We start from the raw sequence: 27,253 nt of genomic DNA on the forward strand, positions 1-27,253 counted from the left end.
GGGGGCGAAGCCTTTCGATGCTGGGTGACGGGCAGCTCTTGGGTGGCGCCGTGGCAGGTTTGGCATCTCCTGACGTGCTGCGTCGGAAGTGGAACTGTTGTGCTCCGAGAACTCGGGGTGCGCGCGCATGAGCATTCGTGCAGAGATGCGTGTGTTTATGTGTGGTGGCTTCCTGCTTGGCTGTTCCGAGTTGCGCAGACCAGGATTTGGGGAGTTTGACTCTGAATGAAAAGGCGAGTGAGGGGAGACATGACAGAGGTGTACAAAATCACACCTGGTGTGGAGAATGTGGAGAGGGCGACCTTTTTCTCCCTGTCTCCTAATGCTAGGACCCAAAGGGGCTGCCCCATGAAGCGGATGGGTGGGAGATTTGGGACAGACAAAAGGGACAGACACAGTGCGGCGTTAAACTACCAAGTCCCCCACCACAAGACGCAGCAGTGGCCACCCATTTGGATGGCTTTAAAAGGGGTTTCGACTAATTCCTGGAGGAGGAGGTTACCCGTGGCTGCCAGTACTAAATGTCTAAATGCCACATCCAGGATCAGAGGCAGTGTGTTTATGTACACCACTTTCTGGGGAACATGGTTGGGAGGGTGCTGTTGCACTTGTGTCTTGTTTGTGGGTTTCCTGTGGGTGGCTGGTTGGGCACAGTGGGAAGGAATGTTGGCTGAAATGGACCCTGGGTCTGATCGGCGGGCCTTTTCTGATGTTCTTATTATATCACCAAGCGTGCTTTGATCCTCCCCAATTTTGGTCCAGTACACTTTTTTCTCTTTGGAACAGGCCATGGCCCTTTTTTGTATTCTCCCCTCCCCATGCCTTGGATCTTCAGGGGCCTTTGATCTGTCGGATGTCCCGCCTGTGGGGCTCGTGACCTCTGTGATGGGGCAGGAGCTGGTGCTTTCATGCATGGGGGGCAGAGGAGATGGGAGTTTCTCCTGTCTTCCTAACCCCGATGCTCCTTGCTAGAAGTAATATTGATGGATGCAACCAATCCGGACCTCCTTTGTGCTTGAATCAAGGGGCAAATGGAATGTGCAAAAAGGTCATACTGTGTATGATGCAAATGCACAGGTATCTATCTACCTGAAACTGTCTCTTACTTTCTGTGTTGTGATTTTGTGCATCAGTGCATAAAATCTCTCTTGGAAATGCTTACTTTCAAGAAAGGACTCTACTGGGACTAGAAAATTATTGTTTCTGGCCCAGTTCTCAGGCTACACCTTCGGGTTACACAGGCGGGATGCCGCGTGAATCGATGCCCCCTCTGTGCAAAGTAAATAAATTTCCTTGCAGATAGAAATCTAGCTAGACTGGGGGGAACGCAACCCTTTTCCCCTGACATACTTCTGTCTCAGAAGGCGAAGCTGTGGGATTAAAAGAGAACTCACTTGCCTGAGAACCCAAGGACAAGGCAGGGGTGGAGTCCGAGCTCCAAAGCCCAGAATTACTCTTTTGAACCCCAACGAAGATGGCTCTGGAGGGCAGAACTTTGCAGGCTCCAGTTCAAAAGATTAAAAAGAAAATCTTAAGAAATTAAAATCAGGAGGGGCGAGGAGCCTCGCTGGCACCAAGGGGGGTGTCAAACAGAGTTCCAGTGAGAGAAGAAGCAATAGTGGAACATGCAAGAACATTTGCTCGTGTGCCTAAAAATTGGCAGACTTCCTCTGCTGTGTGCTTGGCCGCTCAGAATGCAGAATCTTGCAGAGATCTCGCGGGGCTGTAGAGGGGACGATTTGTAACACACCTGAGGACTTTACAAGCTGGGCAAATTCATATTCCGAACTCTTTGTGAGATCACTGGTTTAGACCTATTCTTTGGTGCGGTAAGCCAAGGACTCCAAAGATGTGGGCGGGATGTTATCTTGGCATTGCATTTATTTGTTAGGTTTATAGCCTACCTTTTTTCCTCCAAGGAACCCAGGACAGCTCACATGGGCCTCCTCCTCTCCACTTCATCTTCACAAGAACCCTGTGAGGTAGGTGAGGCTGAGAGTTGGCGACTGGCCCAAAGTCACCCATGGTTGAGTGGGGACTTGAATGGGGTTTCCCCAGTCCGAGCTTAGCTCTCTAACCACTGCACCACTCTGCCTCCTTAGTGCAGAATTGAGCTGGTTGCTTCAAGTGGGGTGTGTTTGATCAACAGTGCAGTCCGATGTGTGCCTACTCAGAAGTAAATCTCGTTGAGTTCAGTAGGACTTCCTCCCTGGTCAGTGAGCTTGGGGTTCAGTCCTATTTAGGCTTACTCCTAAGCAAGCCCCACTGCGTTCAGTAGGGCTTAGTCCTTAGGACACGCGTTTGGGATGGCTGCCTCTCTCTGTCTAGCTGAAAACACGCGACGAGCTTTTGCAGTTTTTGGTTCGGTCCGTTCTTCCTGTTGTGTGGCAGGGTCTACAGTAGTATATCGCAAAATGTCTGTTGGAGAAGCTGAGGCTGAAATGTGGGTGAGGAAAGAAAAAGCTTGGGTTTTATCCTTTGGAAACTTTATGCCAAAAAGCAGGTATATTTATTTTAAAATGTGCTGGATTTTCTCCACACCCTGGAAGTGTGTGTGTTTTGGGGGGTGTCTTTTTTTTTTAAAGAAATATTTACATCTTGCTTTTCCATATGAAATGGCTCGAAGGGGCTTACAGTTTTTAACACAAAGCCAGATCAAAGTGATGATAAAAGCAAGAACGACACAGGTTGAGAAGGACATGCTGTTGGCGGGACGCTTGGGTTCTCTGGAAGGCCGAGGGGGCTACTGACACCTGCCCCTCCCGCCCCGTCTCGCCATAGCGGCTTTTGGACCTTCTCGCACATGACCCCCATAAAACATCCCTTTCTCCAGCCTTGGAATTGCTCCATGCTCTGTAAATCGGAAAGAATGCAAAGAATCCCAGGAGCTGAGAGAAGCTGCTGAAAGAACCTCTCCCGAAGGGGGTGGGAGGAGATGCTGTGTGCATCTTCGGGTAGGGGGAGGCAGCGGCGCATGGCTTGCACTCGTTGTGAAGGGCACAAACCCCGGCCGCTTCTTGCCCACTGCGTTTGCAGCCCTTTTGGATGCTCAGACAACATTGGTCCTGTAATTACAGCACCCTTGTGAGGTAGACGTGTATCATTGTTCCCATACACTGCAGATGGGGAAAGCTGAGATTGGGAGAGTCTCACAAGTTTGCAAAGCCATGTCAGGGGTGCTTATGGACCCCCCCCCCCACCATCACAAGTTCCACAACCATTCATGGTGCGCTAATCTGGACGTCTTGGTCTCTATCCTGCTTCATAGGTGGTGTGTTTTAGGTGCCAATTAAATGTCCATCTTTTCACCCAGGTCTCCCCTGAGGGATTGCGTGGCCCGGTTTTTGCTTGTTTGTCATGGTGTTCCGAGTTCATGGTTTTAATGTTTATTATAAATTTTTATTTTTTTTTATTTATTAAATGTATTAATCGCCCATCTGGCCGGTCACCCAGCCACTCTGGCCGATGTACAAAGTATATAATAGAATAGTTTAAAACAATAAAATTCTACAGTAAAAACCATATTTCTAAAAATACCCTAACCCGCCCCAAATGCCTGCCTGAACAACCATGTTTTCAATGCATGGCAGAAGATCATTCAAGAGGGGGCATGGCGGAGTTCCCTAGGGAGGGAGTTCCACAGAGTGGGGGCCAACACAGAGAAGGCCCTCTCCCTCGTCCCCACCAGTCTAGCTGTCCTGGCTGACGGGACAGAGAGAAGGCCATCCGAGGCTGATCTTGTTGAGTGGCCTGTCTGGTGTTGCTGGAGGCGCTCCTTGAATTAGGCTGGGCCGGAACCATGTAGGGTTTTAAAGGTCAAAACCAACACCTTGAATTTGGCCCGGAAAACAACTGGTAACCAGTGCAACTCCTTATATAAAGGTTTATATAAATCTTCTTGTTTTGGTTGTGACATATTTTAATGCAGTTTAATCTTTCCTTGTAAACCGCTTCATAGGGATGTTGGAAAAATCCACAACTGGTTCAAATGAGTTCGGATTTCTATGAATTCGATCTACAGAGTCCGCAGTGGAGTAGCTTTTTCTGAGTCATGCGCCCTTGCGGACTGTTTGTTTAACTTTGGAGGAGGGATGTGCGGAAATTCACAGTTGCACATTCGCGCAGGTGTGTATTAGCGCTAATGCACACGTGTGCAAGTGGAATGAAATTCTCACTCATCCCTAAATAAAGAGCCAATTCCATCAATGTGTGGACAACAGAATGAAAGACATCTGACAATCCACAAAACACAGACCGAACAGATTTAACAAAATCCCCTTACAGATATATCTTTTTTAATACGGTAAGCAGAATATAAATGTATTAAATAAATAAATAATAATGTACAATTCAAAAATGTATTGTGGATTTGGAAGGGGACTTCGGTTCCTTCCTCTCCCCCTCTCTTAGCTCTTTCTTCCTTTCCCATTTAAGATGGTCTTCAAATTTTAAAACCTGACTTTTGTGGTTATCTTTCATCATCAGTCATACTGCTTGGAATACCCATGCATTTCCATGCTGCAGTCTATGAGATTATTATTTATTACATTTCTATACCGCCCCATAGCCAGAGCTCTCTAGGTGGTGTACAGCGTTTAAAAACCATTAAAATGCATTACACAAAATGTAAAACCATTTACATAAGAGTATATAAACAGGGAGCACACACACTGACAACATATATTAAAAAAATTATAAACCATCAAGCATATCAACAATAAATTCTTAAAAATCAACAGTCATCTCTGCCAGAATGAATCTGATGGTCCTTTAAAGATGTGCTTTGCAGTTTTTGATGTGACAGAATTGTAAGGTGTTCTTTCTGGCAGGTGTAAATTCCTCAGTTTTTTTTTTTAGGTCTTTAGGATAGGTGTGTACACATACGCAACCAGGGATTCTGGAAACTGGACCTGGGTTCCTTCTCCATGCAAAGAAGGGGCTTTACTGCTGAGTTACAGCCCTTCTCCAAAAGATAAAGCTAAGATCCCAGTCCTCATGGTTCTGAATAAAGGGCTGATTTAACTGGGCACGTAGGAAGCTGCCTTAGAATCATGGAATAGTAGAGTTGGAAGGGGCCTACAAGGCCATCGAGTCCAACCCCCTGCTCAATGCAGGAATCGCAAGTCAACGCATCCGCGACAGATGGCTGTCCAGATGGCTCGTCTTGAAGGCCTCCAGCGTGCAAGCCCACTGCCTCCCTAGATCATGGGTTCCATTGTCGTATTGCTCTAACAGCCAGGACGTTTTTCCTGATGTTCAGCCGGAATCTGGCTTCCTGTAACTTGAGCCCATGATTCCGTGTCCTGCACTCTGGGATGATCGAGAAGAGATCCTGGCCTTCTTCTCTGGGACAACCTTTCAAGGACTTGAACAGCGCTACCCTGTCTCCCCTCAGTTTTCTCTTCTCAAGGCTAAACATGCCCCGTTCTTTCAGTCTCTCCTCATAGGGCTTTGTTTCCAGTCCCCTGATCATCTTCGTTGCTCTCCCCTGAACCCCCTCCAGCTTGTCTGCATCCTTCTTAAAGTGCGGTGCCCAGAACTGGACACAGTGCTCCAGATGAGGCCTAACCAGTGCTGAGTAGAGGGGAACTAGTACTCCCGGGATTTGGAAGCAATGCTTCTATGAATGCAGCCCAACATGGCATTTGCCTTTTTTGCAGCCGCATCACATCATTGGCTCATCTTCAGCTTGTGATCGACAACAATTCCAAGATCCTTCTCGCTTGTAGTGTTGTTGAGCCAGGTATCCCCCATCTTGTACCCTGCATCAGACGGTTACACCATCTAGCGCAGGGTTGTCTACACCAGGAATGGCCAACTTGCGGCCTTCCAGATGTTTTGGCCTGTAGCTCCCATTATCCTTCCCCATTGGTTATGCTGGCTAAGGCTGATGGGAGTGGTAGGCCCAAACATCCGGGACCTTTTGCATTCAAGGCATGTGCTCTATGGTCCCTTCTCTGCTCGCCCCCCAGAAACCTGAAGCAGTAATAGAACTCCTCTGTCCTAAAATCTCATTGCATGTGCAAATCCCATTTGCCCTGTGCTGATCCCTATTAGGTGGCAAACTTCACGCCCCATGTTTTGAGTGTTGGTGCAAAAATAACCAGATGTCATACACTTTTAGAACTGCACATGTTGTAGGTGATGTGGGGACCAGATGTCCACTCCCTGGCTGGTCTGGTAATACCTGAACCATTGGGGGTGCGGGACAGTGAAAGACTGTGTCATCCCCTGCTCCATTCTGAGGGAGAGGTGTACGGATTTGATCCTAGCAATTGTAGCATTGTGAGCTAGATGTGTTTCGGGGCTCTTCTCTTCAGGAAGTGTTCTCAATGCTTCTGATTCTCCCTGGGTGCCACTGTAAGGCCTGAATGTCTGTCTGTCTGTCTGTCTGTCTGTGATACAAACACAACTGGACATTAAAAAGAAAGAGGAAGAGAGAAAGCACTTTGTCTCTCCTCCCCTAGGACTAGCAACTTAGGATGCAACCCTATGCATGTTTCGACAGAAAAAAGTCCTACAACCCCCAGCATTTCCAGACAGCATGGGAGTTGTAGGACTTTTTCTGTCGGAACATGCACAGGGTTGCAGCCTTCATCTCCCCATTTGCTCCCAAAATCTTCAGAAGCCTTTTAAACATCGCATAAATGCTTTAGTCTTTGTTGCGCTCCCTCTGGCGCCAGCCCTGTGATGTTGGCCCTTGGTGCCCCATTTTACTCAGGGGGATCACTGAGGCAGAAGAAGATTGAAACCGTATGGCCCAAAATTGAATTTGTGGCCGCTGGCCAGGTAGGTATTTGAACTCTGATCTCTGCAGGGGTTTGTGTGTTTGTTTATCAGATGTGCATACTGCTCAACTGGAAAATGCCCTTGGGGCTTCTTACAATCGAAGCAACAACAAAATAAACCTCTCTCCCCAATACGACAGTGAAAATACCAAAATAATACCACATTAATAACATTAAAAATATTAAAATAATTAAAACCATTGAGGAGTCAGCAGTAAAATTAATAAATCAGCGCAAAGATGCTGATTAATAATCAGATCAAGGATGAAACGTCTGGTGTCTAAATCTGTGCAGCCAAGTTCCAGTGTTGACTGGGCAGAGAATAATTATTTTTTGTACTCTAAGGATTTGACTTGGAGTGGGCAACGTGTAGCCCTCCTGATGTTCTTGGACTCCCAGCCCCCATCAGCCCCATCTGGCATGTCCAAGGGTCAGGGTGATGGGAGCTGTAGTCCAGCAAAATCTGGAAGACCACAGGTTTAACTCCCCCCTTGCCAGTCTCCAAATTGCAGGATGGGTTTTTAATTTCCTTATCTCTGAATGGGCATCTATTTTTTCCTCTGGTTGCCAGAGGGCCGTGCCCCTCGGTGCTCCAGCATTTGCAAAAACGTGATTTCCTAGAAACAAGGAGGTTGCTGTAGAAGTAGCGGGCTTTGCAATGGCAGCCAGCCGGGAAGCATGGCTGGGGATATTCCGGCACCGGCGTAGTAGACTGCAAATGGCATGCGTGAGCTTTGACGCTCGATCGTCTTTCACGCCGGCGTGTGGTTTAGTTTCTCTTCAGTCTCTGTCTCTTGTTTTGCTGCGGCTGAAATGCAGAAACAAGAACCGTCTGACTGATTTCAGGAACTGGGTTCTAATCACCTGTTCCCCGGGATTTCTGCCCCCTTCCGCATCCCCTCGGCTCACTTGTGTTCTTGCTCTCTGTGTGTTTCCCCAGGGTGCTTCCTTTTGCATGCAGGAGCTGAGAGAATGCACCAGGCCCTCGTCCACCAGCAGGTAAGTGGTGAAAGACTCCCACCGTCTCTTGGAGGACCCTTCCTTTTGGTGGGGAGTGGAGATAGGGAGGGAAACTAGTCGTTACCGCAGGAGGCACTGAGTCAGGACACCTGGGTTCTCTCTGGCACCTATCAGAGAGGGATGGGGTCTCCTTTGCTAGCGAATCTGAGCTTCTGTTCCCCCCTGCCCATTTCTGGGGTGGTGTAGAAAGCTGGGTGTGTGTGTCTGGTGATGCTGTTGGGTTTCCCCTCCCCACTTTAACCTCCGTATGATAAAAGAATGTGATAGAACAAGCACGCCAGTCTCTCTCTCGGTTTTTCTCTTTTTTATTATTTCATTTCCTGTTTTGTTTTTGGCCTGGTGCACACTGGGGTGTGGGGCGGGGGAGAGGGTTGGTGGTTTGAAACTCTCTGCACATGGCCGAGGGCTGGATGTTAGTGCAGCAGTGGCGCAGATCTAGGTAGAAGGCTATTTTAAGGGCAGGCTGGTGCGGGTGGAGGAGAAGGTGGCTAGGAACCCGGATGCCTGGGTTCCCTGGCGTTGGGCATGTCAGGAAGTACATATACGTGTGTGTGTGTGTTTGTGGGTTAGAGAGAGAGAGAGATTTGTGAGTTCCTGATTTGAGACTGTAACCTCCTCGGGCCTCTAACCTCCATCGGCGTGCAGGGGGCTTTGTGTAAATCACCCTCACGGTGGGTGAGATGCAGTGTCAGGCTGGCCGTGGCCCTCTCCCTGAATCCTTCGGTGTCTTTCCAGCCCCGGAGTGTTCCAAATGTCTGTTGTGCCCTAGGCTGCTCCGTGTTCTCGCCAACACCTGGAAGTGGAGGAGTTCTCCGTATTTCCCAGCCGCGCTGCACAGCCTATCTGCCGAGGCCTGGATCAGGGCTGGCGCCAAGGGTCAGCAAGGGCCCAATGACAGGAGCCCTACACGGAGGAGTGTTGCTATGTGCAGGAATTACAGTCCTTTCTACCAGCTTAGAACACTACCACCTCACCTCCCACATGTGTAGACCAGGGCATGAGGCTCTTTTTGCCTGCGAGTTGCTGGGAGAGCGAAAGCCTTGTGTGCTTTTGCTGCTGAGCTCAACGAGGAGGCAGGGTAGAGAGAAGTAAACCAGACAACCCAGGTTGGCATAGCGGTTAAAGTATTGGACTAGGCCCAGGGAGAGTTGGTTCAATTCCCCCACATGGCTCGCTGGCTGACCATAGTCTAATCTTGACCTCGCCTACCTCGGCGGGTGGTTGTGAGGAGACAATTAGCTCTTTGGAAGAAAGTGTAGTGGAAATTGTGGACTAGAAGCTTGAAGCTGACGTCCAAAGCATCGGGGGACAGGCGAAAGAGAGGTCATCGTTCACGGTGTGTGTAAGGGTAAGGTGTGTGTGTGTGTGTTTGTAGAGGGAACAGATAGACATCCATCTCATTCCCAAACATTGCACCTCCTAGGTGTCCAAGAACTGAGATGGAGTTCCCACCCACCGTGGTCAGCATGTCTTATTTCGCCAAGCACTTCTGGGTAAGAAACTCCACTTGTGTGTAGTGGAGGAATTATTTCTTTTCCTTTCTCTCTACATTTCTCTCTCTGTGTCTGTCTCTCTCTGTTTTCGGATCCATTCGCAGGCACCCTTTTTCTCCAGCTGAGGTTTCTGCCTGCAATTAAGACGTGTTCCCATGAGATTACTGCCTGCATTTGCACATCATGTTTTTGCAGCCTGGGCATATAAAGACCTGTGCTTGACTTATTAAAGTTTTAGCAAGGGCCATAAAAGAAATAGCCAGCGTAACAGCAGATCAACGGGAAATATAAGGTTGAACACAATGCAATGGAAAAGCCTTTCCCTGGGCTCGTGCCCTCCAGATGTGTTGGACTATAAATCCCATAACCAGCCAGCCATGCTGGGATTTGTAGTCCCACACATCTGGAGGGCACCAGGCTGGGCGTAGGCTGCAATAAAAGGACAAAGAAAGAAAAAAAGGGCAATGAAATTCTGAGTTGTCACTTACCAAGAGCTGGATGTAATAACAGCCCACATGCAGAGGGAAACTGAGGCACACTTGTGAGCAAAGGTTATTGCCCAGGTCGGGGGTGATGAGAATTGAACTGGGTGGGGCAATCCCTCCTGCTTAGACAAATCCAAAGCAGAAGGCAGGGGTGTCTGGTGCATGATTGGCGAGGATTATTATCTGTTGCACACCGTTTTAATTGCTCAATAATGTCTCTGCGCGGCTGTCTATGTACAATTCGGCAAATCTGAGCCTTTGTTCTTTATGACACTAGTCCTCTCTGTTTCCTTCTCATATCCTGAAAATGTGTAGTTGGGGGAGGGGGGTTGTCCCAAAGTTTGGAACAGAGGTGCACAACCTGCCAACCCCCGGCCCCTCCCTGTGCGGCCCCTGAAGCTGGCAGGCCCCCCACTTCACTCTTCCCCACTTTTTTTTAGTAGCTGGGCTGCAGGAAAAACACCACTCCATGCTGTTTCCTGGCTTCTAAGATCGCTGTTTCCCTGCTGCTAGTATTTATTCAATTTATTTTGTTGTTTATAATTATTTTTAGGCCAACTTTAAGGGTAAAGTGCTCTCAAGGCAGCATGCAAGATAAAAAGCCTTACCAAAAAATACACACGAAAAGGCAATAAATTTACAACAAAATACTATAAAATACTATTAAAAATGCATCAGTAGCAACAGAGAAGCAACCATCTCTGTGGCAATTGCTGGATCCCTGTATCTTGGCGGGCGGGTGAGGAGGGGGGGTTAAACCTATCCATCCCTGCGTGCTGAGATTGTGTGTGTGTGTGTGTGACCCCCCCCAGCCGATACCAGATGTGGCCTTTGGGGACGAAAAGCTTGTGCACTCCTGGTTTAGAATCGGGAATAATGCTTAGTCACCTCCTGCTTTCAATTTTCCACCGTCCTCAAGATCTCAACAACTTTTCCCTGTGCCTCTAATGTCCGTTGATTCCCAAACTTCCTTATGTTCAGGGTTCCAGCCAGCCTCTTCCAAAGTACTCCATTTCGCTGTTCTCCCCCGACAGACACTCAGCAGTCTCAGCATGTTCCATTCTTATTGAGCTGTTTTGGGGGTTCCTTCCCACCCTCAGGGTTTTATTCCCCTGCAATATATTTTGTACTTCTGCAAACACTGCCGTCCTCGCCCGTCCTGGCTGATCTGCCTTTTTCATGCCGCTTTAGGCTACAGAAGGATCTACATTTGGAGAGCAAGTGTGCGAGTCAGTATGCTGGGTTTTGGAAGAAATAGGTGCTGATTTGCTCCAACCTGGTGCCTTCCAGATTGCATTGCGTGACAGCTCCCCTGGCCATGCTGGCTGGGGATTATGGAAGTTGTAGTCCAACATATAGGGAGGGCATGAGGTTGGGGAAAGCTGGCTCAAACCTGCCCAGTTATTAAACTCTGCAGGTTTAAACTCTGCCCTGTTGAGGACTTGGCTGCCACAGAGCACGTTTGTTAAGCATGAAGGGGCTTTCTCCTGCGTTGTCTCCAAATGGTGGAAGGTGTTTGAGATGGGGAACGGTATACAAACTTTGTGAACACATAAATAAGGTGCTCCCCCAGGAACTGCGATTGCCCCACGCACACACTCCCTTGGCTTTGAGACAGGGCGGGAAGATGCATCTTTTCCATTTAGCCTTTTAAATTATGCAGTTGCTTCAGTGCTTGGATGAGTTACTGTCCTTAGGTTTTTATTGTTTTAAGGTTTTATTGCTTTAAATACCTCTGCCCCGCCTTGATAGCTTGTTAGCAAATGTGATGGAATATCACTGCTAAGAAAAGCACAATCCTATGCATGTTTTGACAGACAAGAGTCCTACAACTCCCAGCATTCCCCAGCCAGCCATGCTGGCTGGGGAATGCTTGGAGTTGTAGGACTCTTGTCCGTCGAAACATGCATAGGATGGCAGGATGGAGCTTTGTTGAGCCACAGATCTTCAGCGTTTATTTCCATTTTCGCGAAGGGTGCCCTGCCAGCTCTGATAATCACCTCTGTGTGGGTGCGACCTGGCTTCTTCTTTCCCACTTCACATTAGACCAAGGTGCTTTCCAGACGGTTCTGACTTCTACTTTCTGCAGGGCTGCTCCGAAATGTTGCCAAATAGAAAGCAGAAGAGAGCTCCTTCCAGCTTTAGGGGTGGGTGTGGCTGGCTCACTGACGGAGCATTTGCCTTGTACGCAGACGCTTTCCGGCTGGATCGTGGCTGAAACAAGGACCCCACAGAGCCACAGTGGGAAGGACACCCCCACTCTCCTGCCCGGCACCGTGGAGAGCTACGTCCAGTTGGAGCAAACAGTGCTAGGGGAGTGTGACTTCGATATCCGAGTCTGCCTAGGGCAGCCGAGGCAAAATCTACAGCGACTCCCGTCTGATTTACCTGGGGCGGGGGGCACAACTCAAGTGGTACCGTAGGCATGCTCAAAGACCCACATTCAGTCCAGATTAAAAGGGGAGCAGGGCTGGGAAGGGCTCCCTCCTCCCTTCATCGGACCTTGGAGAGCTGCTGCTGGAAGAGACAATGCCAGGCTGGATGGACTCTAAAGGGACTTCCTATGTTCAAATTGAACCGCCCTCCCTGACACTGACACCTTCAGCTGTGTTGCACTGCAGTTCCCAGCACCCCCCAGCCAGGCCAGGGATTATGGGTGTTGTAGTTCAGAACATCTTGAGGGCCCCAGAGTGCCTACCCCTGTGTTAAGTCAGTGGGTTCCTCTAGTCTTGTTTAGCCTTGAGAAGAGAAGACTGAGGGGAGATAGGGTAGCGCTCTTCAAGTCCTTGAAAGGTTGTCCCAGAGAGGAAGGCCAGGATCTCTTCCCCATCATCCCAGAGTGCAGGACACGGAATCATGGGCTCAAGTTGCAGGAAGCCAGATTCCGGCTGAACATCAGGAGAAACTTCCTGACTGTCAGAGCAATACGACAATGGGGCCCATGACCTGGGGAGGCGGTGGGCTCTCCCCCACTGGAGGCGTTCAAGGCAAGGCTGGACAGCCATCTGTCGGGGATGCTGTGACTTGGATTCCTGCATTGAGCAGGGGGTTGGACTGGATGGCCTTGTAGGCCCCTTCCAACCCTACTATTCTCTGATTCTAGTCCATAACAACAACAGCAACAACAATAATAATATCCTGCCTTTTTCCCAATACTGGGACTCAAGGCGGCTTTACAACATTAAAAACTTGTACAGTTAAAACATATAAATAGAAATATACACAAGTTAAAAATATAAATCATCAATAATATTAAAATCCTATAAAATAGCAAAATTTTAAAAGACAACTGTTGTTATTAATTAACTATTTGGTCCAGTCAGTTGGTCCAATTTTGGTCCAGTCGGTTTGTTCAAAATGGGTCCAGTCAATTTGTGCTCATGTGTGCATGCTATTTCATGATTTGGCTTTTTATTGGATTTGTTGTGTGGCTTTTTTCTTGTCAGCCACCGTGAAAGAACGTCTATAACCGCAGGTTGCGGGTATCGATAATAATAAACATAAATAAATAATAATGATTAATAATAGTAATATTCTTAATTACCAATTGACTGGACCAATACTGGGCTAGAGGGACCAACTGACTTAAAACAGGACCGATTAATTGGACCAATAATGAATAATAAGCAGGGATCATAGAATCACAGAATAGTAGTGTTGGAAGGGGCCTGCAAGACCATCAAGTCCAACCCCCAGCTCAGTGCAGGAATCCAGGTCAGAGCATCCCTAACAGATGGCTGTCCAGCCTCGTCTTGAATGCCTCCAGGGTGGGAGAGCCCACCGCCTCCCTAGGTCATGGGTTCCATTGTCGTATTGCTCTAACACTCAGGAGGTTTTCCCTGATGTTCAGCCGGACTCTGGCTTCCTGTCACATGAGCCCATGATTCTGTGTCCTGCCCTCTGGGATGATTGAGAAGGGATCCCGTCCACCCCGTCTGGGCGCTTTGCCAGCGCAGGATGCCTTGCCCGTCTCGGATCTCTGTTTCAAAGCTGGTGGGTGTTTTTTGTTTAAAATAAAATCTGTGTGTGGAGACGGGGTTGGTGGGTGGCCGTTCCCCCCCCCCCCCGCTCTCCTGCTGCCGCCCTCTGCCCATCATGACTCCTTTCCGCACCCACCGTAAGGATGCCTCCCAGTTGCACTTCTTTCAGGGGTTGCTAGGCAACCCATCTCCGGTAGCAACGGAAAAGGCTTGGCATTGATGGCTAAGTGGCAAACGGTGCGTTTTTTGGGTCTCCCTTTTTATGGGGTTTTTGTTTGTTCCCTTCCATCAGTTATGTGCAACTCCTCTTTGGGGGTTGAGAGAGAGAGAGAGAGAGAGCACTTTGGATTGCTTCCAGTTAAGATAGGGACCTTGGAAGATGCTTAATCCTAAATCAGACCTTGGGCCCATCCACCACGGAGCTACGGCCCTTCCCCTAAAGATAAAGCAAGGTGTCAGTCCTCATGATTCTGAACAGAGGGCTGCTTTAAATGGGAACATCAGAAGCTGCCATATACCGGGGTCCATCTAGCCCAGTATTGTAGACACTGCCTGGCAGCGGCCCTCTGAGGTTTATGCAAACAAAGCCCATGTTCTACCACTGAGCGAGAGGCCTCATGCTAAACATAAGGCAAGGCTGTAGTCCTCAGGATTCTGAATCAAGGGCTGCTTTAAATAGGAACATCGGAAACTACCTTATACAGAGTCGGATCAAGAGTCTAGCCCAGTACTGCCGACACTGACTGGCAGCGGCGGCTCTCTGGGGTTTCAGACAGGGGTCTTCTTCCTAACCCTACGTGGAGATGCTGTCAGAGATTGAACCTGCAGCCTTCTGCCCGCAAAGAGGGGGCTCTGACACTGGGCTACAGGCCTTCTCCTCAATGTTTGGGTGGGCTGTTGTGGTTCATCCTTTTGCCTTTGGATACATCCACGTTTTGGAAAGTTCAAGTTGAGGAGTCAATGTGTACCAGTCTCCCCTCATCTCGTGAAGTATTTATTTTATCTGCTTCTTTAGATTAATTTTAGGCCGCCTTTCAGGCTCAATTCCTTTTCAAGATAAAATCCATGCAAAAGATTCCTTCCTTCCTTCCTTCCTTCCTTCCTTCATTCCTTCCTTCCTTCCCCCCCAGTGTGGCCCAGCTGTCGGCCCCCTTGTTCCACAGTTGCATTTTGGAGACCAGCATGAACAACGCAAGCCGACCTACGCTGACCAGGAAGTAAGTCCTGTTGTGTGCACAGGACCGTAGGGCTTACTCACAGGGAAGTGTGGGTAGGAATACCACCCCGGAATACTACAGCGTCTCAAAATGAACCGGGCGGAGAGGAGCGCTTTTAGATGTCAGGACAGGTTCATATTTCCCCTAAAAGGGGGATGCTCACCAGGTAGCCCTGTGTGTGGGGGTGACTTTTAGCCCCCAGTTGCTTAGCAACCAGCCAGGGCTTGGGGGTGTCTGCCCTCCTGTTGCTGACCTCTTCTCTTCCCTGCGATGGGTCCCCCCCACTTTGGGCACCGTTCAGAGGCGTTCAGAGCACTGTCTGGTCCAGGTTTATTGGATGAGTTTCAGTTTCTGAGGCCTGAGGATGCGGACAAGGTGCTTGGCCAAGTCCGATGGACCACTTGTGTGCTTGACCCTTGCCCTTCACGGCTTATTAAATCAAACAAGGAGGGGTTGTCCGGCTGGGTCCAGGAGGTTGTAAATTCCTCCTTGAGAGAGGGAGTGGTGCCTGCCGCTTTAACAGAGGCAGTAATTAGACCACTCCTGAAAAAGCCTGACCTGGACCCAGAGGATGTTAACAATTATAGGCCAGTGGCCAACATCCCCTTCCTGGGCAAGGTGCTTGAGCGGGTGGTTGCAGGACAGCTCCAGGCACTCTTGAATGAAACGGATTATCTAGAACCATTTCAATCGGGCTTCAGGCCTGGTTTTGGAGCGGAAACTGCCTTGGTCGCCCTGTGGGATGACCTCTGCCGGGAGAGGGCAGGGGGAGTGCGACCCTGTTGAATCTCCTGGACCTCTCAGCGGCTTTCGATACCATCGACCATGGTATCCTTCTGGATGGGTTGTCTGGGTTGGGAGTTGGAGGCACTGCACTGCAGTGGCTCTGCTCCTACTTGGATGGCCGATTCCAGAAGGTGGTGCTGGGGGATTATTGCTCTGTGCCATGGCAATTGTGCCGTGGGGTTCCACAGGGCTGTATTTTGTCCCCCATGCTGTTCAACATCTACATGAAACCTCTGGGGGAGGTTATCCGGAGGGGTGGGCTGAGGTGCCATCAATATGCGGATGACACCCAGCTCTGCCTCTCTTTCTCACCAAACCCAGGTGAGGCAGTGGCTGTTCTGAATCAGGGCCCGGACACGGTAATGGACTGGATGAGGGCCAATAACCTGAAACTCAATCCAGACGAGACGGAGGTGCTGTTAGTGGGTGGTTCATCTGCCCGGCTAGGCGATATTCAACCTGTTCTGGAGGGGGCTGCACTCCCCCTAAAGGATCAGGTTCATAGTTTGGGGGTGCTCCTGGATCCAGAACTGTCACTTGAGGCACAGGTGAACTCAATGGCACGGAGCACTTTTTATCAGCTTAGGCTGGTATACCAACTGTGCCCTTCTCTGGACAGAGACAGCCTAGCTACAGCTATCCGCGCTCTGAGAACTTCTCGTCTGGATTACTGCAATGCATTATACGTGGGGCTGCCTTTGAAAACGGTCCGGAAACTTCAGCTGCTCCAAAATAGGGCAGTGAAATTGTTAACAGGGTCTGGCCAGCGAGCTCATGCCTGTCCTTTTCCTGCTGCACTGGCTGCCAGTCCATTTCCGGGCCCGATTCAAAGTGCTGGTGTTAACATTCAAAGCCCTGAACGGCTTGGAGCCAGGTTACCTGAAGGATCGCCTCCTCCCATATGTGCCTGCCCGGACCTTAAGATCATCCTCAGCAGCTCTCCTCCGTGAGCCCCTGCCAAAGGAAAGTGAGACGGGTGTCTACCAGGAGGAGGGCTTTTTCTGCTGTGGCCCCCCGGCTGTGGAATGAGCTCCCTAGTGAGGTTCGCCTGGCACCTACATTGTATTCCTTTCGGCGCCAGGTGAAGACCTTTCTATTTTCCCAGGCATTTTAGCCTTTTAGCTTTCTAGACTTCTAGCTATGCTGTTTTAAATCTGTATTTTAAACTCCTGCACTGCTGCTAGGTTTTATTGTGGTTGTATTGTTATATTGTGGTTTTAATGTTCTGTATTTTTTAAATTGTTTTATTGTGTGCTGTTTGGTTTTAATTTTTGTGAACCGCCCAGAGAGCTTCGACTATTGGGCGGTATAGAAATGGAAAAAAAAAGGGGGGGGGATGCAATATTTCTGTACTGAGCAAGGCATTTTAAAAAACCATTTAAAACAAAAACCACACAGTTGCTCAACGTACATGGAAAATGTTCCCCTGGAGGTAGCAGAAACCCCCTGCAGTTTTGCTTAGCTGTCATTCTGCATGTTCTTAGAGTTGGTTTTACCAAGAAATGGAAAATTTGATTATCTGTCCCAGCCTGCATCCTGTCTGTCTGTTTTTGTATCTGCATCCTGCATCTATCTATCTGTCTGCATCCTGTGTTTATGTTCCGTTTGTTTGGCATAACCAACCTCTGGAGGAGCATCTTAAATCTGAACCTCTGCATTATTAGTATTATTTTTTACTAATTGCATTTCTATACTGCCCCATAGCCAAAGATCTCTGGGCAGTTTACAAAGATTAACTGTATAACGCTTCTAGTAAAGTTCTGTGCCTCTCTACTCCAAAGTAAGCCCCACCGGGTTCCTGCCAGCTGATAGGATCTCAGCCGTGATGAATTCTTTCTCCAAGTTCCAAGGGGGCGATGGTTTTCAGTGTAGGTGGATGAGGCTTTAAATAATAATGAAAGTAATAAAAAATTAATGAGCAATAACAACAACAACAACAATAATAATTAATAATTAAATAAACAATAGAACCATAGGCACAAGGGCACCTGATCAGTATGGATGGGAAGGCCCTTGACCTAGGGCTAAGCTCTGTCAGGACCTATGATTGCTGAAATAAAACCTCCACATATAGGAGAAATCTACCTTTGAATACAATGTGCTGGGGGTTGTAGTCTTCATGTACTACTTGTGGGCTTCTTGTCGGGGCATTTGGCTGCCTACCATTGGGAGGTGGGCAGCCTGGTGCCCTCCAGATGTTTTGGACTACAACTCCCACAATTTCTGATCGTTGGCCATGCCTGCTGGAGCTGATGGGACTTGCAGTCCTGCCCATCTGGAGGTCACCAGGGTGGTGTCTGCAGTTCTCCTCTACTGCACTTCCAAATATTTGCTTGTTCTTGGGGTCAGAAGCGCTCGTTTTTGGGCAGACCATTCTCCCCCCGATCCAGTTGTTGGGAGTGGGTTGGGGGAAGCTGCCGAGATGTTGGACCGGTGGGCGAACCCCTGCTCCTAAGCGCCACTTTTCTTGTCCTTTTGCCCAGGACGTGGCATCTTCTGGCTGTCACCCAAAGGCCTGTCCCACTTTGGCTGATAAGTTTGTTTTGCTCTTGGGACGGGGGACCCGTCTGTGGTCCGGGAGCGGGAGGGGGAGTTCCTAGTGGAAACAGCTGGCCGAAAATTGATGGCGTGGCGCTTGCATGATGATAACGCCACATTTTTCTCTGGAGCGGGCCGCCAAAGAGATTATGCCCCAGAACGCGAAAGGCGGCTTGCTAGATAAGGAAGACGTACTTTCAAGAGAGGAAGTAGCCCACTTTGCGTGTGCCTGGAGTCACGTCTGTCTCTCCCCCTCCGTTAGTTAAATCATTCCTCAAAACCTGGCTTATTCCCTCAGTCCTCTGGCTCAGCTGTAACTGAGCATCCCCCAAATCCGCCCCTCTCTGCTTCTCTTCCCCATACTGTCTCTCCCATTGTCTAGCTCAGCTGTGCAAGTGTCTTGCGGGCAGAGGCTTCCCGCTTTCCTCTGTAAATATACATAAGATGCCATGTGCTCCAGTGAGGGTCTAGCAGCAGCTGAGCTAAGCTGTGCCTCAGTTTTAAAACCTGATATTCTCTAGGGGGACACAAGTCTTTTAAGACATTTTTAAAATAGTTTAGTGCCTTGAAAGTTTCTTCTGGGGTATTTTTCGCTGGCCTGTTTAGGGATTTAAGCTGTTGCTGGTTTTGCCCTTTTACGTTTTATTTCGTATTTACGTTGCGTGTTGTGCTTCTTTCAAATGAGAAGCGGGGTTTGTTTCGAACGAGAAGCGGTATACGAATATCGCCGATAAATAAATAAAGAACGCTTGTTTGTCGTGAGCCGGCCGGACAACTGTCATGTTATGGGGCAGCATGCACATGTCATAAATAACATAAATGACAAGGAGAAACCAGAAAACTGGTTTCAGCTGGCATGCGCTGGCCGGTGTGGGGAGAATTGCGGTCGAATTTTCAGCAAACTCATACGGAAATTGTGTGCCGTTTTCCACGAGAGGGCCTTGGTTTGCCACTGTGTGTCAGCCTCGTGTTCCTTGCCTTCAGTATGGGGAGAGCGATCCTGGCCTACCTCGCCTGGCTGTTGTGAGGGCTATTGAGAGAATGTGAGTGAACTTTATGCTTCCTGCGGGGCTTTCCCTGTAGCTGTTATAGGGCTGGAATCTTCTCTTCCAGCGTTCGCCAGCCTGGTGCTTCTCTTTCAGATGTTTTGGACTTTGGGTCCCAGTTTTTCGTACCATGCTGACTGAGGATGATGGGAGCTGAAGTCCCAAACATCTGGAGGGCACCAGGTTGGGTTCCCAATGGCTTCATGGTGGCCAGCGACTGACTGCTTCTTGTGTTTTAGCACGTAAAACCGGTTTTCTTTCTTTTTTGGTTTGTTCGAAATTATCCCAGCCTGGAAACGTCTCATTCGGAGGGACGAGGGGACGGTGTCCTGGCTCAGCTGTTGGGCCCGCCCCCGCCCCAATCCAGCTGGTGCTGAGGATGGCTCAGGGCTCAGCAGCTGCCGTGTTCCTCTCTCCGAGAGTGGCACAGTGGTGACTCTTGCTTGTTTACGCCGTGGCTGGCACCGGGAGGCGCAGGAGAAAAACACGCACGAGCCGGGCTCTGGGGAGCGGACCGGGAAGGGAGGCGGTGACACGTTGATGAGAACAGCGGGGGGGGAAATGGCCCCCGCTGCATTTGGACCCGGGACGTGCATGGGCTGGCTGACTGGCTCTTTCAGTTACACGTAAATCGCTTTCCCGCACCCTGCTGATTTGGGGCTGCTTAGCCCAGTCTTGAATGCACAGGCAGATTCTAAGGATCAAGCCCCTGTCGGATCAGGCCGAGGGCCCATTTAGCCAAGTCTCTCATTTCCAATGGGGGACAGCCAGGCGCCTCCAAGGGGACGCTGCCAGTGGCATGAAGGTGACAGTGGTTTCCCACTGTCGATAGCAGTTGGTATGTCGGGGTATATTGCCTCAGTACGTGGAGGTTCCATTTAGCTATAGAATCAGGGTCGAGAGGGACCTCCAAGCCACGTAGTCCATCCCCCTGCTGATGCGTGAAACCGACTGCTGCAGCGTCTCTGGTAGGCGGCCGCCCAGCCCCTGGTTAAAAGCCTGTACGGAAGGAGAGGCCGCCCCCACCTGCGTCTGTTGCGCTGTTGTTCCGTTGGAGAGTTCTCCGTAATTTGGGGCCGAAATCCCCTTTTCTTTTCATTTTCGATTTGCCCCTCTCCAGCAACGGAGAACCCGTTTGCGCCTTTGCCTACATGACAGCCCTGCAAATGCTGACGCGATTCTCCTGTTGCACTCTCGCTTCCCACCCGCAGGGAGAGAAGAGCCATGGCTTTGACGTCCTCTATCACAACATGAAGCACGGGACCATCTCGGCCAAGGAGCTGGCGGACTTTGTGCGGGAGAGGTACGGACCGGGGCTGGGCGTGGGGCTGCTCGTTCTTCCGCTCCGGCCTCCTTCATAACGTGCATTTCCACTTCCCAGCTTCTTCTTCACCAGTGCTAAGTATTGGTTTATTGCTCTTTCTTGGACAATAATAGCTGCAGTTGGGGTGAACTTTGCGAGAGCTGAGGTGTTAGTCCAAAGGCGAGCACCTTGCAAGACCTCTGTTCCCTAACTTGCATAAATCTTGCTTGGGCATAGAGGGCCGGCAGATGGAGGGCTTTGCCACTGCCAGCGGGGAGGCAGCGTGCAGCTGTGCCACTTTTTCTTCCGCGATGGATTGTCTGCGGTAAGGAAAAGGCAGTGAGGGACAATGGGTGGGCTTCGAGTTGGAAGACAGTGACGTCACCTGGATAACCCCTGTAAAATTATCTGAATAAGGCAGGGCAATCACACGATAAAGGCCTCATCTGGAAGCAACCTGGTTTCACCGACGCAAGATAAAATTTTACAAACTCATGCCAGGTGGCTGTTCATGTCTGTTTTTCTAAAAATAAAATGAAATGGATGAAAGTGATACCGCGAAGCAAGAAATTCTCCCCCCCCCCCGATTTGTCTGGTGCCCCAAACCAACGTCTTTTAGATGTTTAAGTTTGTATTATGTATTTATTTATTGAAATGATTTCATTGGGCCACGTGTGTGTTATTTCTTCCAAACCAGATGTGACACAGGAAATCTCAAGCTCAAATCTCCCATGTTGTTTTTGGTTTGACAACCTCTTCCTCCCCCCTCCTCTTCTTCTTCATTGCATTTCTATCCCGCTTTTTCTGCAACCAGCCACGTCAGTTTACAAAAATTCGGAAAACAATGATAAACAGGTACAAACGTAGTAAACGGTTAAACACAGCCTTAGGGTGCAATCCTATGCATGTTTAGAAAAAAAAAAAAGCCCTATGATTCCCAGCATGGCTGACTAGAAGGATTTTGGGAGTTCTTTTATTTTATTTGTTTATTTATTTAGTACATTTCCAACTAGGGATGGCTGAGAATTCCGCCACGGATCTCGGTGAGGCTGAATGCCAGTGCATTCGGCCCCCCGAAGTCCGTGTCGGAACGGCCTGCCCCCCCGTGGATCCCCCCTGGGACGAGACTTACCTGGGGAGGATCTTCCGGGCGGCGGCGGCTCTGGTGACGGCTTTGGCGGCAGTGGCTGCGGCAGCCGGTCTTCCGACCGGCTGCCGCTGCCGCCATTTCCAGTGTTTTTTAAAAAAAAAGACGTGATAGGCTACGTAAATCTTTACGTAGCCTATCACGTCTGACTTAAAACAAAAACGTGCGTACGCAAATGGCGGCGGCTATGGCCGCCGCCATTTGCAATTCTTATTTTGGCCTGTCTTAGTCTACATAAATATTTACGTCCGCTACGCTATTTGCGTTCCCCTTATTTTCACCGTCTTAGTCTACGTAAATATTTACGTAGACTAAGACGGGCCAAAATAAGGAACGCAAATTTCCGTACGTGCGTTTTTGTTTTTAACTCAGACGTGATAGGCTACGTAAACATTTACGTAGCCTATCATGGCTGACTATGGGGACGCAAATGGCGGTGGCTACGGCCGCCACCATTTGCGTCCCTCCTAGCCAGCGGTCGGATGTCCGGCTGCTGGCGGAGCCGGCCGGTGGCTCCGCGGAATCCCTGCGGAGCGGAGCGGAGCCAGCCGGCCAGGATTCCGGCGGGAGGGACGGAGCGCCTCCCCCCCCCCCAGCGGAACCCGGCGGAGACAGGTAAGGGCAATTTCGTCCATCCCTATTTCCAACCCACCAAATAATGAATGTTGTATGGACAGATTACAAACAGTTAAAAAACTAAAACACCATAGAACAATAAAAAATATAAAATGCAATACAAATATTTAAAAGAATAAAATGCAATATAATGCAAAACAATAAACAGCACAGGAATGGATAACACAGCCATAATAACCTAGAACTAGGTCTCTAAAGTGCCTGGGATTGAGTTGTAGGACTTTTTTCTGTCTAAACAGGCATAGGATTGTGACCTTAAAAACTTTCCCCTTTTTCTTTCCTGCAAAATATTCTGGGATTTCCTCTGCTGGTCTCTAGTGGATGCAGTGGCCCCTTCCTTGATCCTGGGTTCTGCCTCCCCAGCCGAATCCAAATCAGCTGCAGAACCTCTGCTTTTAAAAATCTCAAGCTTCTATCCCTTATGGTTGCATGGTGTAATCTGCACCCGGAACACCAGGGGCTGACGGTCAGGGGCTTCAGCAATTGGCTGAATCATCTTTGCTTGGCTGCTACATAATAGGCCAGGTACCAAGCTGGCGTTTCTGGGGCGGGTGTTCCAAAGATGGGGGCCTGCACAGAAAATGTCTTGTCTGCACTCGCATGTAACAAAGACAACAATAGAAAAAATAGGCACAAATCTACCGAATGGGCGTGAATGTTTGAGGTCTACCTGTAGGTGCATGATTGTTACAATAGAACCTCCTGGGCACTGTATCTTTGAATACAATATGTTAGGGGATGGAATACCAGGGGACAGGACTATTGTCTTTATGCCCTGCTTGAGAGGTACCCATTGGACATGCTGTCTGGAGATGACGGGATTTGTAATCCAACACATCTAGAGGGTGCGAGGTTGGGGGAGGCTGACTGGAGTAAACAGGGCAGTCCTTCAGAGATGCTTGGTCTTTTTATAGAGCCTTTGGAGTCGTGGAATTCTCCTCCACCCAGTGTGGGGTGGGGTGAGGCTCCCTCTGCCCTATTTATCCCTGCCTCCCTTTGTTCTTCCAAGGGTGGCTGTTGAAGAGGCCTACGCCAAATCCATGGTCAAGATGTCCAAGATGGCCGGGAACAACACCCAGCTGGGGTGAGTGGTGTTTCTCAGCTGCCTTCTAATACCTGTTGTGAACTCCAGAGGAAGTGTGCCAATCATTATGTGAGTTCAAAATGATGTCACCCACGCGTGAGACGGATTGACAGGCTTGGGGGAACCCCAAGGTTTGCAGAAGTGCAAAAAATATTTAGGGTGCACTAAATATTAGGCATCACAGGATGCCAACTGGCCATTGAGAGGGGGAAAATGGGAACCAGGAGGAGGGGAAATGGAGTGGAATGGCATACCCTGGCTGGCTGCGACCATGAATAGGAACATTCCATACTGCATCATTTCGTTGTAGGTCCTACTCATTTCATTCCTAAGAATGATCGTACAGCCACACTGATTTTCCCCAGTTTCTTCCTGAGCTCTTCCTTCAGGCTTAACCTAGGTGTCAACTTCTTTCCTTTCTGTGGCAGCCATCTTGTGGGATGAATTTTCTCCCAATGGCTTGCGAGCTTTTGGGAAAAACTCCCTGGTGTCCCCGTATTTTGATTAGGGATGACATGAGAATTTGTCTGAGCCTTGCTCGGATTCGAACCCCTGGGATTCAGAAGACGAAGGAACTAAAATATTGCTGCAAATTTCTTACCTTGTGGTGATATTTCCCTGGTTTTTTTAAATAAAGAAAATGGTTCCATTAATTCCTTTGGTCGTGCGAAGAAAAGCTGCTGAGATGAACCCTCGGATTGGCTTGGAAGAATTGATCGATTTCTTCTGATTTCTTCCCCTGTGGAAGAACTCGGGAAAATTCGGAGTCAATCCAACGGGAGCTTGTCAAAGCGCTCCCATCTCTAAGTTAGGGATGGCGGAGGAATCCGTCCGGGGCGTCAAGGTCGCCGAGCTTTTAGCAGCTCTCCCCCTTGGACTCCAGCTCGTTAGCCCACGAACTGTCCCGACGCGACGTCTGTCCAGTCAGTCCAGCTTGTGGATTTCCACCACCACGGTCACCATTGCCGACTGCGCTGCACCACTCTCTCCCTCCCCACTCCGACCCTGGCAGGGAGAGCGAGAGGCACACAGGCAGGTGGTGGCCGGTGGGCGGTTGTGGCAGGGAGGGGAAGAGCACGGTGCTGCCCTTCCTGCCGCCACCGCTGTGCCTGAGCAGCCCACGTAGTCGGCTCACAAACACAAGCCAAGCTGGGGGCTCCGGGGAAATCCGTCAAGCTCCAAGAGGGCCGCATTCCTCTGCGCCGGACATCCCTCTGCTAAGGTTGATCTGGTCCCAGTTTTCCAAGAGTGAGAAACCGCAGTATATTTGTGGACATTTCCTACCCTGTGGTGAATGTTCCCTGTTGTTGTTTGTAATATCGTTTTATACGTTGCCATCGAGTCATCGACATGCCTGGAACTTGGTAGCAAAGGCCCAGGAGGACAGGTCCCTGCCCCATGGAGATGCCAGATGTCAGGGTGGACACTGAGCCCATAGAATCCCAGAGTAGTTCTGATTCTGAGGAAGAGGAGTTGCTCCTGGGAGTTGCTCCCAGGGCCAACAGCTGACGGAGATTCCTCCCACCGGCATTCCTAGCTTAGATAGCAGTCCTGGGAGTGACAGATCGCAGGAAGCAGACTTGATGGACGCGCGACGCCGACGCAGAGAGCGGCGCCAAATGGAGGGCGCAGAAAGGAGGCGTAGTGCCCGGTTGGCGCGCAAACAACGGCTGCGCCCAGAGGATCCAAGGGAAAAGGGGAGGGACTCTCCCTAGCCCTTAAGTTCAGGGTCTGCCAGTGATTCCCTTTCAAACGGGGACCAACTATTCCAACGTAGGGCATAGGTGCTCTGCTGCTCATATCTAGTTGCTAACAGTAGAGTTGTTAAGTTGTAAAAGAGGAATAAAGCTTTGAAAAGAATCCCTTTGTCTGTGTCTGGACTTGGCTACTGGATTAGACTGAGAGAGGCCTCCAAGGAGCCCTTGACACCAGACTATAATTTGGCATGGGGGAGACGGCAGAGGATGGGGAGGGGAACTGAAACAGGCAGCACTCAGGGAGTGTGTACGATGATTGCAGTTATGCGTGCTTGGGCGCAGTAGCCGTCGGGCGCGGGGGGACCAGGGAGTGATGCCAAGGGCTTTACGGAAGAAGTGGGTTTTCTTGGGAGGGATCTGAAGGAAGCGATTGATTGCTTTCTTCTGAGACTGTGCTGAAGGAGCGCTGAAGGAGTTGCACTGGTTACCAGTTGTTTTCCAGGCCCAGTTCAAGGTGTTGGTATTGACCTTTAAAATCCTATACAGTTCCATCCCAGTCTATCTTAAGGAGCGCCTCCAGCAGCACCAGGGATGTCGCTCAACGAGATCGGCCTCGGAAGGCCTTCTCTCTGTCCCATCAGCCAGGACAGCTAGGCTGGTGAGGACTGGGGAGAGGGCCTTTTCTGCGGTGGCCCTATTCTGTGGAATTCTCTCCCAAGTGACCTCTGACATGGCCCCTCTTTGATGAGCTTCTGCTGGGCTTTGAAAACCTGGCTGTTCAGGCGGGCATTTGGGGCGGGTTAGGGTTTTTTACAGCAGTGTTGTTTTGTTGATTGTGTTGCATTTCGTGTTGTTATTTGTATTGTACACCACCTAGAGTGGCTGAGTAGCTGGCCGGATGGGTGGTTAATAAATAAAATAAAATAAAATAAATAAAAATAAATAGAGCAAGAGAGAATTGGCCTCACCCGCCGCCCGTGCTCTCCCCTCCAGGACCTTTGCCCCCCTCTGGGAGGTCTTCCGCATTTCGTCCGACAAGATGGCCCTATGCCACACCGAGCTCGTGAAGAAGCTGCAAGACCTCATCAAGGAGATTGGCCGCTATGGGGATGAGCAGCTGCGAACGCACAAGAAGGTAGGGGAGTGTTGTGGGGGCCTATTCTGGCTGGCTGCTGGGGGCCAAGGCATCTTCCAGCACTGCAGCAGGGGGCGGGGGTGCATGTATTAGGGGCTGTGTGCCTCTTGAACCACGCAGGCTTGTTTGGGGTCCCTCCACCCCTGACCTCTCTTGTTAGCCCAGGGGTGGAAAGCCTCAGGCTCCTGGGTCAGAGAGCATGGGGGGGGGGATAAGCTAGGACCCTTGGTCTGGGGGCTTCTCTTCCTAGCCTCACCTGCAAGAAGGCCCCCCTCCATGTTCCCTCTGTGTGTGTGTTTCTTCTCCCCCTTGCGCTCCGCTAGTCGAAGGACGAAGTGGCCGGGACGCTGGAGGCGGTTCAGGTCCTTCAAGGAGCCGCTCAGCACCTCCCCAAGGCCAGGGAGACCTTCCACAGCCGCTGCCAGGACCTTGAGCGGCTGCGCAGGGAGGGGGCCAGCCAGAAGGAGATTGACAAGGTACCGGGGAGGGAAGGGGCTTGCGGCAGAAGCCGGAGGCGAGGGAGCGGCTCCACGCAGGGGGCCTTCTTGGCTTGGCTGTCGGTGGGGTAGGAGCAGGAACGGCGGATGCAAAGGGGGCCGAAACAGGGAGAGAAAATGTGTGTCTGTGGGTCTCTTGCGAAGGGGTCTTGGGATCGGGGGGGCTGTGTTTGCACGCTCCCTATGCACGCCCAAGAGCTGCCTGCTTTGTCTCCCACACCAAGGCGGAGCTGAAGTCCCGGAAAGCAGTTGAAGCCCTGCGGCGCGCTGTGGAAAAGTACAACATGGCCCGCAGTGACTTCGAGCAGAAGATGCTGGACTCGGCTGTGGTATGGGGTGCGGGCACAGCTGGGCAGGGGGTCTCCCCTTCTCCCGACGCAGCTGCAGGGTGGGGGTCGTTG

At 50.1% G+C, this 27,253-nt stretch overlaps 1 protein-coding gene across 12 annotated transcripts in view; it reads left to right on the forward strand.

The window, feature by feature from the left end:
• Nucleotides 1–27,253, forward strand: part of LOC146333451 (F-BAR domain only protein 1-like) — a 67,881-nt gene that overhangs the window by 7,847 nt on the left and 32,781 nt on the right. For 6 of the 12 annotated variants that reach the window (XM_084825838.1, XM_084825843.1, XM_084825845.1 and 3 more), the window contains exons 2-8: nucleotides 7,729–7,787; nucleotides 9,232–9,301; nucleotides 20,565–20,656; nucleotides 23,449–23,523; nucleotides 26,214–26,355; nucleotides 26,679–26,831; nucleotides 27,077–27,181. In XM_084825838.1, coding sequence (XP_084681964.1) covers nucleotides 7,729–7,787; nucleotides 9,232–9,301; nucleotides 20,565–20,656; nucleotides 23,449–23,523; nucleotides 26,214–26,355; nucleotides 26,679–26,831; nucleotides 27,077–27,181 — 696 coding nt within the window. Of the gene's footprint in view, nucleotides 1–1,919; nucleotides 1,983–7,728; nucleotides 7,788–9,231; nucleotides 9,302–20,564; nucleotides 20,657–23,448; nucleotides 23,524–26,213; nucleotides 26,356–26,678; nucleotides 26,832–27,076; nucleotides 27,182–27,253 lie in introns of those variants that run through there. The other 6 variants (XM_084825841.1, XM_084825837.1, XM_084825836.1 and 3 more) reach the window with 2 other exon arrangements.

The sequence above is a fragment of the Heloderma suspectum genome, chromosome Z (genome assembly GCF_057233095.1).
Source record: "Heloderma suspectum isolate Gila_16-S chromosome Z, 16-S_ref, whole genome shotgun sequence".
NCBI lineage: Eukaryota > Metazoa > Chordata > Lepidosauria > Squamata > Helodermatidae > Heloderma > Heloderma suspectum.